Source organism: Poecile atricapillus, chromosome 2 (genome assembly GCF_030490865.1).
Source record: "Poecile atricapillus isolate bPoeAtr1 chromosome 2, bPoeAtr1.hap1, whole genome shotgun sequence".
Classification (NCBI taxonomy): domain Eukaryota; kingdom Metazoa; phylum Chordata; class Aves; order Passeriformes; family Paridae; genus Poecile; species Poecile atricapillus.
This window is the reverse complement of record NC_081250.1, coordinates 99,654,980-99,667,185: the sequence shown is the minus strand read 5'-3', so window position 1 is coordinate 99,667,185 and position 12,206 is coordinate 99,654,980. Positions and strand designations below refer to the sequence as shown.

The 12,206-nt window shown below is 35.7% G+C and overlaps 1 protein-coding gene across 1 annotated transcript in view; it reads left to right on the top strand.

Annotated features, from left to right (window-relative positions):
* Positions 1-12,206, top strand: part of LOC131575816 (cadherin-7) — an 81,162-nt gene that overhangs the window by 53,044 nt on the left and 15,912 nt on the right. The window contains exon 7 of the mRNA XM_058831799.1: positions 9,703-9,956. Coding sequence (XP_058687782.1) covers positions 9,703-9,956 — 254 coding nt within the window. The remainder of the gene's footprint in view (positions 1-9,702; positions 9,957-12,206) is intronic.

The window sequence follows — 12,206 nt, the reverse complement described above, 5'->3', positions numbered from 1 at the left end:
TAATTTTTATACCTACATTCTGCTGTATTTTGACACAAGAATTCAGACTTCTTTCTCTGCAGTGTTAGACCTTTCCTCTAATTTTCCTTCTATTTTTGACCTACTTTCCTCTGTGTGGTAGGTAGTCCTTGGCTAGTGCCAGGTGCCCACCAAGCCAGTCTATCACCTCCTTTCCAGAAGGACAGTGTGACAAAATAAGATGGGGTGAACCTTGTGGTTCAAGAAAAGAGGAGTTTACAAATGCAAAACTGAAGGTCACATACATGCCAAGAAAAGTGAAAAAAACAGATCTTATTCCTTATGGAAATGCCCAGCCATTTCCTAGGAGGCAGGGATTCAGTTCAAGTGACAATTTCATCAGAAGGCAAAGGTTATAAATAATGAATGCCCACTCCCCAACTCCATCCCCTCTACCTTTCTCTTCTGTTTTATATCTGAGCAGATGCCCTATGCCATGGGATATCTCTTTGGTCAGTTTGGGTCCACTGTTCTGGCTGTGTCTCCTCCCAAGATCTTGCCCATCTGTGTGGGAAATGTTGGAAAGACAGCACTGATGCTGTGCCAGCACTGCTTGGCAGTAGCTAAAAAACTGGTGTGTTGTCAGTACCTTTCCAGCTACCAATGCAAAGCACGGAACTATTATGCTCTGGGGAAAACTGACTGCCCTTCACCCAAACTCGACAACATACTCTGAAATACGCAAAGGTGATTCTCCACGCTGGTGGCTGTCTCCCAAACCTCAGGATGTCCTTAGCTTTTCATTTTGACTACAGGGAACCTTGTGCTTTTCCCAGTGCTGAGAGACCCTCCCTGCCCACCCTGTAAAGAACATTGTCTAGGATAGAAGTGAGGAATTGAAGCACAGGAATAAGGCAACTACACTGTCTTCTGGACAACAAATTGAATTAAAGACCATTAATAACTGTGTATGCAGGTTAAGTGGGTTTCTGAGCCTTACCTTCCAGTTCGCTGTGGAGTCACGTTATCCCTGCATGATAATGTATGCTTGTTAGTAAGAAATCATGGAAGAAATTAAGTTTTTAGCCTGGAATCTGCCTAAAAATTTTATTGTCCAGCACATGATGTTCTGTACTCCTCTGATGCAATTACCTTTCTACTTTTCATACCCTAAAATCAGATGAGGTATTGAAAAGCAGCTCAGCCTCAAAATGCATGCCTATCCTTTTCAACTTCTGATTATTTATATGCTCAGATGACATGTCTGTGTACACATCAGGCAGTAAAATGCCAAGACAAAGACTTATGAAAAGGCACAATTTGGTTCTAAATGCAAATGGGTGCTTTAGTTTTGCATGCTTCTGCTGCAGTTGTACATAAAGCTCAGCAGGCTGGGCATGAACATCACCAGCAGTAACTGAGCAGCTGAAGGCACTTCTCCATTCATTTTTGTGCTGGGTGTTGTTGGAGAAAGTTTGGCACCTGGTTATCCCAGTTCCAAACACAAGCTGAGGATTTTGCTTTCCGTTTTTAGAAGGATAACCACTTCAAGACAATTTTGAAAGTTGACTTCCTCACTCAAAACTAACACTTCTTCTAACACATATGTAGCATTAAATTTAAAAAAAGAGAGTTATTGTAAGAATAAAAGAGAACAGTAGGAAAATAAGTGAGATTTAAAAAATCGGTCTGTAAAGACAGATTTTTATGTTCTTTCTTACTTTTATTCCACAATATTCATTTTATGCAATTAAAAAAATGCCCAGGGATGAGCAAAAACTGCAAGAAAAGGATCTGGTTTGAAACAGAGATACCAAGTACCATGATATTATAATGAGAAAAATGTTACATGGTTAGGTGTATCTCAAGATTACTGGTGAATAGGTTTGGGTTTTGTTTAATCTTTTTTGGTTGATTTCCATGCCTGTTTTAACATATTTCTTTTCTGTACACTGCAACAAAGAGACTTCAAAATGTCACAAGCCAGTGGGGAAAAAAAAAAGGTCTTTTTACTATTAGTACTGATAATCATTGAAATATATAGTGTGTATTCCTTCCTTAATAACTCTCCAGCACTGCTACAAACCCAGATATCTCTCTGGCTTGCACAGTTTATTCAGGATGGATTTTTCTTCTAACATTTTGAGAACAATGGTGTTTTCTGAGTAGTAGTGGTAGTTCTGCTCATAGTTTGTATAGCCATGGCAGGACTAGGGATTACATGCTCCTGAACATGCAAGTACTGTTGCTACCTAGTGCCTAATGTCAGTGTAGGTTAGCAACTAGACCAAACCTCAATCAAAATAACATTTTGGCAATAGTCTGGCACTGTTGTAATTACTCCCTTGTCCATATGGAAGCAGACAAGGGAAGAATGCTTTGTCTGTGTTTCTATCCACCTGTTTTTTTCTTTTCAAAGAGTAAAGAGTGGGATTGTACTGCCTTATGCAGTACAACTAAAAACATGTGTGCTGTATCTCTGTTCAGTTTTTGCAGCCGTATGGGCTTTCACATACTTGTCACACCTTATTTTATCCCTGTTGGGATATTTGAGTCAAAATTAAATGAATAAGTAGTTCACATATTCCAGGAGCTGCTTTAGTTCCTTTGAAACAAAAAAAAACCACCACTCCCTACCAAAAAAAAACCCCAAACCAAAATAAACCAATCAAACAAAAACAAATAAATGAAGAACCCCACAGAAAACATTTTTAAAATATTTGGAACAAGGACTAATTTTGTTAATGAATTTATGGCTTACATACTAACAGCATGTTACTTCTGGGTAGAATTGGTTTTTGTAGGATTAGAAAAGCTAAAAGTTCATCTAATGATAGAAGTTAGTAAAACAGTGTTGAACCATTTATTTGGTTATTGGCACTTAAATAGAATCTACTGTCTTCTGCAATATATTAACCGATTTCATATATAAAAATATATCCAGCATGTATCTATAATTGGATATAAAAGTGTGTAAATAATTTTTAGGCTATTTTCAGCTGTTTCATTACCTGAAATAGGATATGAAAAATTCTAGAAGACAAACTTTGACTTTCTTTTCCTTGGTCTTTCTTTTTTCTTCATAAGTTATAAATAACAAGTGAATAAGACCTGTATTCTCAGCTTAAATGAAGGGTGGGAAAGAGGTAGGAAAGCTAATAAGGGTCTTTTCCTGTAGCCTAGTATGTTCATACAATTTGTTGCCTAGCAGTTTCAAGTCCCCGTGGAAATCTTCCCACTCCTTTATTTACTGACTTTCTCTTTTGTTAAATAATACTAACAAACAAATTAAAAGTTCTTGCTTGTCAAATAAGAGAGAAGAAATCTTTCTTATTTTTATCCTGTTCAGAGGAGTTCATGCTACAATTATGATGTTGCAAATTATAAGAGAGTTTGGTTAACCTCCATACTGTATCACAGTCTCTTGGTAAATCATAAAATAGAACAGAATAGAAGAGAATAGAATCATAAGATAGCATCATTAAGGTTGGAAGAGACCTCCAAATTCATCAAGTCCAATCTTTGCTGAACACCACCGTGTCAGTTGAACTATAGTGCCTCATCCAGTCATTTCTTGAATACTTCCAGGGATGATGATCCCCTGGGAAGTCTATGCATAAGTACCCTTTCAGTGAAAAAAAGTCTTCATGATGCCCAGCCTGAACCTTTGCCTGGAAAATTTTGTGGCTGTGTTGTCTTGTGCTATCCCTAGCTGCCTAGAAGAAGAGGCTGACCGCCACCTCACCACAATCTCTTTTTAGGTAGCTGGAGAAAACACTGTTGCCTCTGAGACCCCTTTTCTTTAGGCTAAATAACTCCAGTTCCTTCAGCCACTTCTTAGACAACTTACTGTCTAGACCCTTTGCCATCTCCATTGCCCTTCCCTTTAAACTCCAACACCTCCTCAGTGGGGGGCCCAAAACTGGACACGGGACTCAAGGCATGGTCTCACCTGTGCCAAGTACAGGGGGGCAGTTGTTGCCCTGGTCCTTCCAGACACGCTGGGTTTGATGCAAGCCATTAATCTTCTGAGGCACGTGGGTACACGCTGGCTCATGATCAGCATCCCCTGATGGGCAGTTCTCCAGCCACTCTGTCCCCAGCCTGTAGCACTGCAGAGGGTTGTTGTCACTCGGGCACAGAACCATCCACTTTTGTTGTTTAATATCACACAAGTGGCCCAGCTCATTGATCCACCCCATCCAGATTCCTCTACAGAGCCTTCCTGCCCTCCAGCAGATCAATGCTCCCACACAACTTGGTGTCATCTGCAAACTTACTGAGGTGCAGTCGATGCCCTTATCCAAATTATTTATAGATATTAACTGGGACTTCACTGAGCACTGAGCCCTGGAGAACATCACTGCTGATTGGCTGGCAACTGTTTGGATCTCCATTCACTACCAAATGTCTGAGCCTGGCCAGTTTTTAACTCAGTGAAGAGAGCGCAGGTTGAAACCATGGGCTGACAATTCCAAAGTAAAATTAAACTAGATGTGTAAGTTATCCTTAAATCAGATTTAGGAAAACATCCATCTTATGTGTTCTTTTCAAGAAAAAAAAAAAAAGGAAGAGTTGTAGAGTTTATGAAAAAGAATCAAGCATTCATATTTCTTAGAAGTATCTCAACATTTTTTCTTCGTTCGCAGTGTGACTCAATTCTCCATCTGTAGAGTAGGATCAATTCCTTCCTGTGGTTTCATTTGTAATTTACATACTGCTATCAATGCTCCGTCAGTAAGGACTCAGATCATTTGCATAACTCAGTTTCACAGTGGTGAGGGTGTTTGGAGAAAAAGCGTAATTTTTCTGCACATATTGGAGTTTTAAAAAATGTGTCAGATTTTCCTGTGCAGTAGAAATCTTAGAATTGAAGACACATTTACTGAAGTGAATGATGGTTCGGTCATTTAATACAACAGATTCTGAAGTGTCCTTGCAAACCTATGTACAATTTTGAAATGAATTCATCTTGATTTTTCACAGAATCCTGATTGTAATACACATGAATGGAGTCTCGGCTTTACTTTCTAAGCAAAGTACACAAACCCTTATTTTTTGTGGTTTCCAAAGCACTATTACTAGAAATAGTGTACTAAAAAAAGCATCGTATAAGTACAGATCTCACTTTATCCACAAAGTTGCAGGCTAAAGTTAGACTTTAGTAATATTAATAGCTTAGTAGCAAAACATCTGAAGATAAAAACATGATGCTCATTATCCACCTACACTTTTATCAAATATTTGGTACTTAAAGTAGTTATGGTAATTTAATAATAAAAAAAGGCTTCAAGGTATATTTTTATTTTATGTATCATTTGTGACTTCTTGAAATGTCATGAGATGTGATTCAAGCCATTTGGAAGTCTATGGAGAGATTTTAGTGGATTTAAGGGGGAAAAAAAAAAGAGCAAAAACTCCTAAATACTCTGTAGAGTGAGGGTTGTAATGTCTTACTGCTGAAAGTGACAAGCATTAATATTTCCCATGGTAGAGTTCTTGCTCACTTTGCCTTCATTTCTACCCTCAATACACAGCCCAACCACCATCACCAACCGGTATGAATGTTAAAGGGAAAAATAATGTTGTAAAGTACTTTCTCATAGAAATTGACTGCTAAGAGATTATTTTAAAACCTGAGTTCATTCTAAAAGCAATATTGGCAATTATAAAATGGGGGTAGGGGGAAGAGAGGGTTTATGCATAAGCTTTTGAGTGAAAAGTTATCTTTCCATTATTGTTAACATTTTTTTTTTTCTTTTTAGCTAAAAATTATTCTTTCAATTCTGTATCAGAGTTTACAATGTGAGAAATTGAGGCTTCCCTGGTTCCTTTGAGAGATTGTGTGCATTTGTTTGATGTACTGCAGTTTTCAATATAAAACCTCAACTGGGCTTAAAAATGGGATTTTCACCCCTGAAAAGTATATTATTACAAAGTTACCATGCAATAAAAATGAACATTATAAAAATGGGCTTTCTGTGAGTTATAACTTCATATCCAGCCTCTCTAAAATAGAAGACTTGTTTTGCAATTTCCTCCAGAAAGGATAAATTTCTTACCCCTTAAAAGGAAAAGAAGAAAAAAAAAAGACAGACCTCACAAAAGGAAAGATTAATGGATCCTGCACAGGATCTAATCAGATAATACTAATGCACAGATATTAATGAAGTTCTATTCACTGTACTGAAGAACCGAAATATACGTTGTCCCTTTAACCTTCACCATTGATGTAGTGATTTGCAGACTGTGAACTTGGTGTTCCATCACTAGAATCTTGTGCTTTTGTTATAGCAGGAAATAATGAAGGCATGATCCAAAAGCCATTTAAATAATGCTCTCTGTATAGCAGACACCAATGATGACTAGATAAGGAGAAACAAAAAAAAGAAAATATTTCCCTTTCATTTTATCAGTCTTTCATTAGTGTATGTAGCGTGCAATTTCTTCATTATATTAGCTAAGAAATGTTGAAATATTTGCGCCAGGTCAAGAGCACTTTCACATTAATCATACTTTAGATAATTTGTTTGATTTTCCCAGATTATGTTTGGCCTCAAACCCTGATTGACACCTCTGTATTCCCCACAGGATCTGAGGTTGTATATTTTAGAGCAACAGATCGAGGATGATGACTGTAGCTTTTGTAGACATTGCCATACTTGAAGACAGAAGAAAGGCTCTGCTAGAAAGAACTGAAAATAACAATACTGAAAATAAAATCACTGGATATTGTAAAATCCATCAGTCAATCCATAATTACCCTCTTCTAAACACCAACTCTTATCCACTGCATAGATACATAGATTAGATCTTTTAAATTTATTTATTTATTTATTTTTTCATTAACAAGGATCCTTATATATTTTGAATACTGCCAGCAGCATTGGGTACCAGAAGATATCTGAGGGAATCCTAGGGAAGGATTCATGTTGCTGAGAACAGATGTTTGCTTCTTTCAGTTATTTAGAGTCCCTTACTAGTGACTGGTGTAAAACAGGCATTCACCAGCTGATATCTTTCCTGGAATAATTTTGCTACAGTCACACTAAGGACCATATGGTGATTTTCTCAGATGTACATGGCTACGTTAGAGAAGGTTGAACATGCACTTAGTAAGTAAGGCTGTTTAGAATATGTATCTGCACCGCTGTTAGTTTTTCAACCTTTTTTTCCTATAAGGAAATATTTTTCTAATGAATGTGTATTTTTTGGTGAATTCCCTACTAGTCTAACACTCCCTTATGATAAAAATTCATATGAAAAAACACTTATTTATTATTTCAGTTAATAAAGTTTTAAAGGAGTCTTCTTTAATCAATTGTCATGGGGTAGCTTCACCTTTAAGACAGAGTAAAAAAGAGGGGAAGTTGAAGCTACTGGTGACTGATGGGAGTTTTTCCTCCTGAAAAAAAAAACCATGGGGGTGTCTTAAAATTATTTTAAGTATTTCTTTTTTGTTGTGCTGGTCTATTAAAATAAAATTAAAATTTATATAATTTTCCAAGTACATATATGGTATGCATTTTGTCTATTAAATCAGAAATTTAATAATTTCTTTACTTTGAAGGGCTGTGCTGTTTACATTAGTATGTCAGAAACAGCTAACTTTTCTGCAGTCTCATGATATGTTTCCATGTGTTTGATTAGACTGTAATCTCAATCACTCAATTTCAAGGGATACCCTTCATTAACGAGGCTAAATTAGCTTTCCTTTCTCCACTACATACTTTTGTACATTCTGACTGCAAATATACTGTTTGTGAAAGGGTCGGTGTTTTTGTTTATTGATGGGGAGTTTTGATTTTGGTGTTTTTTGTTGTTTTTCTTTTTTTTTTGTTCAACAAAAAAGCCTTTTGCCTTTGACATTTTTCAAATTATCATTATTTATTATGCTGTTTTTTCAAGTTTTAATTTTTTAATTAATATTTTGCTTTTATTAGATAATGTGATATCTTAAGATATTTGTGTGCTTGTTTGTCCTCATCTAGTCATATCATTTGCCTAATTGTTATCACTGCAGAATGAAGTTTCTGAGTCATTTTTCCTTATTCCAACATCACATTACATTTGCAATATGGCTGTGAGGTTGTTTCATAACACATTTATTGCACTTTAAATATAAAACCAAAATGAAAATAAAAAAAAAAAATTATTAAACATGCTTTACTAATGAATACTGACCAGTTGTATCCAGGACAGGGACCAGTATCCAGACAAACTTTCTATTATAGCATATCTGTTTTCCAAGAGCTGTGGGTACTGCAGCTTTGATTCAGTTCAAGAAGTGCTTGCATAATATGAGGATCACATGTATTCCCAAATGGAGAAGCCTTTTGCTGCCACACAGAGTTTGTAAAAGTTCAGTGCCTTTCTGAGTGTGCTGTGCTGCACTTCATCTTTCATATTTAAATCTAGACTGTTTGCAGCTGTATTATAGCATCAACATAATCGCTGACTTTAAGATGCTCATTTGGGATTTATCTGACTGTAACTAGATGGAGAACTTAGGCCCTTGTAGGTCAACAGATGTGTGTTTCACCTCTGCTGCTCCTCTGAGTGAAAACTGGAATGTTTCACAGATGCTGGAGGATTAATTTGCAAGCACATCTCAGATCCCTGTGATGTATTCAGTAGCAGAACTGCAGAAAAACATTTTTAATCTGTTTTATACACTTGGAATTGTAGTTTGAAGATGTGGTTGAGTAACCAGACTGTAGCTTTAGAGTGCTTCAGCTAGGTGTTTTGCTGTTGTTTTTAATGACTTAAACTTGAAATTTTAAAGGAATGGTTAGCTGGATATTTGGTGCAAGCTGACCAACTAAGACTATAGATACAGGGTAAATGGTTCTAGTAATATTGATTTGATGTTTTCTTTCAGTAATTTCATGTGAGCTAAAATTATTTTTTCCTCAAATAAAATTTTCTTATTTCTGAAGAATCTGAATAACCTCAGATTACAGTATCTCATTTGTTGTGGGGGCTAGTTTTTGATTCTAATGCAGTATTTATTATAAAAGAAACTGTACTTCCACTGATGAAAATTAAAAAATTAAAAATTAAAGCAGAAGGATGATATAAAAATTTGTGTATTTTGCTTATTAAGAAAAACAGACCAAAACAATCTCAGTACAAAATATTGTGATATAAACAGTGTCATTTAAGTCATTGCCACATTTTCTACACAAATTTATAAGAGCTTGGAGAAAAAATTGTTTAGTCAATCCTAATACTATACAAAAACCAATAAATTCAATTAAAAAAAAAAAAATCCCACCCATAATTTTCTGAATGAGGTGTTTTCACCTTTAAGTAACCTTTAAAGATTATATTGAGTTCTTATGTCTGGGTAGTATGCTACAGTTTATTTGCCATTAGCTTAGATAAAATTTTAGTGAGACAAAAATAAGTATTAATTCACAATGGTGAAATAATCAGTGAGAATCTGGTCCTCACAGAAGTTACAGGAAGTTTTGCCACTATCTCATAAATTTGTTTCACTCGCAAAGGAGAACTATCTTTATCACTAAAGTCATTGCAGAGTATTCACTAGTGAGACTCTGCAAATAGTATTTCGAGAAAGCTAAAAAGTGAACCAACAACTATGGTCAGTCAGTCAGAAGTGCTGTTTGTATACAAATAGTAAACCTCATTTCATTTTATACTTACTGGAAGTTTTAAGCAGAACAGTTTTGTATCAACATCACTGAATAATAAAATTTCCAAATAATTTTGCCTGTATAGGAGCTGGATTTTGAAGCTAAGACAAGCTATACCTTGAGGATAGAAGCAGCCAATATGCATGTTGACCCTCGTTTCCTGAGTCTGGGGCCCTTCAGTGATATGACAACAGTGAAGATAATTGTAGAAGATGTTGATGAGCCGCCTGTGTTTACTTCACGTCTGTACTCCATGGTGGTGTCTGAAGCAGCAAAGGTTGGCACTATCATTGGAACTGTAGCGGCCCATGATCCAGATGCCTCAAATAGTCCTGTCAGGTAATTGTAAGAGATCTTAATTATTTATACATCCTTTGCATTGAAGTTGTTCATCTTGTACTGGGAAGGTATTTGGTTACACTGAAAGTAATTAATAAGCATTCTTCCTTTGCAGAGGGACATTCAGATGTTCTATGAGTTTGCATGGTTTAACTTTTATAACCTGAACTACAGAACCTCTGGAAAAAAAAAGAAAAAAAGTTGAAGTCTGTGAAGCAGAGAAGAGAAGATAAAGATTCAGAATCCCAAATGAAAAATTCACCTAAAAATATTGCTCATATTTATTACTCTCTACACTTAGGAAGAGACTATTATTATCTGTAGCAAGTTACAGTCTCTTAAATCAACTAGGATCAAAAATTATATCTATACTATACATGCATGCTTGAATAATGATTCACAGTCTGTGTCCACTAGGAATCAGAAGGTAATGGGACATCAATTCCCACATGGAGTTGAGGCCCCATAGCAGGAAACATTAGTGAAAACTCTGTAGATGAGAGAAGTGGACAGGATAAAATGCATCCTGTTCCAGTCAGGATAGTTAGAGGCTTTTAGTTTTGTAACTTTTACTGTGGCCAAGTATCTTCCATTTGAATGGGAAGAGGTATGATCACTGGAGATTCTTAAACTGTCAAGACACTGTTTGTCTTCCTTTGTCTTCAGTGTCTGAAAAACCTGCATGTCTTACACAATACAATGTCCAAGATCATTAAGAAATCACAAGAGAACACAAATTCTCAATCTTGTTTGCCTGTATCTAAGGTCAGATCTCAAGGGCAAAGGCTCACCACCTTAGCTAAACCACTAATGAAGTACTTGTTATTTTTCTTATGCAGAGTAGGATTATTATTTCTCAAAGGAACATGCAAAGCATCTAGAGAGTAATGGTTATAAATCAGGAATTCCATGAATTTAAACACCTGCAGGGGGAGGAACTCATATACCATTAAAAATTAGTGCTTAATATCTTTTGTTTTTATTGCTCGCTTAGGGCATACATAGGAAAGATCTTTGTGGGTATTTGTTTGGGTGTCACTTGTTTTGGTAAATCATTCCTTTCATGCATTGAAAATGGGAACTTGGGAATCTAGTGTAATTTCTAAAGCAGAGATCTTACGTTGCAAAAGTAAAGCATATGTTTCACTCCTAGAGGTGATGCAAGTGTTCTATCTTTTTCGTTATATATTTGCAGCATATTCAAAATAGCTGATTCCTATCATGTATAAACAAGTCCTAGATGAATCTTTGGCATGGATTTACTTGTGAAATTTATCTTTGCTGTGGCAGTACTTTTTGGCACCAATGTTAGCATCTGGTGTATGATATCTGGTTACCAGAATCATTTAGAACAGGCTTAAACACAGTTCCACTAGTGCAGGCCGTGCTCAGAATTCTTTTGACTCCTTTGCAAACATACAGATGGGTTTGCTGGCCTTGATCTGGTGAATTTTTACAATTCCAGCATAAAAAATAATTATATCACCTGCTAACATCTTGAAGATTTCTTCTGTTTCAAAGTTTCTTGAAATTTTAGGGAGAGGAAAAAAGAAAAGTAGTGAGGATTTATCAATATACTTGTGAACCTACTGTGTACATGGTCAAAGGTACTGAAAGATCATAAAATTTAAAGCTGTTCTACATATGCTATGATACATCAGAGACAGATTCACCTAAAATTGGAATGTGCTAAGTAGGATTAATGCATAAAACTTTTCATGATCTGTTTAAGGAGTTTAAACTATTAATCTATAAATAAGTATTCCAACTTCCAAACATTAGATTATATTGATACTGATTAAAAACTAGATTTGTTACAATTCATAAAATGTTGAAATTACATGATCAAACACAGAACCTTGACAATGCCAAGGACTAGGGAAAATAATAAATGTTTTGAAAATAAGAGGTTATCTCATAAGGACCAGAGAACTATTGATGTTTGAACTAGCTTAAATAAAGGATTTAAAACTCCTGCAGCTCGAAGATTTCCAAGTACTATGGCTGTGAGGAATTAAAGGATTAAATGTATTTAAAATATTTTTTTTAGAATTCAAGTGTGGATACAATGCTTATAAATAAGGGAAACTGCTTGTTTCCTATGAATAAAATTATTTTTCTCCTTGTTTCATAAGGATCTGTCATCCAATTTATATAACTTGTTTGCTTTTCCTTCCTCTTTCCCTGTCTCCCTCCTTGTCTCCCTCCTTTACTGCTTTCTTCCTTTTCTTCTTTCCTACCTCTCCATGT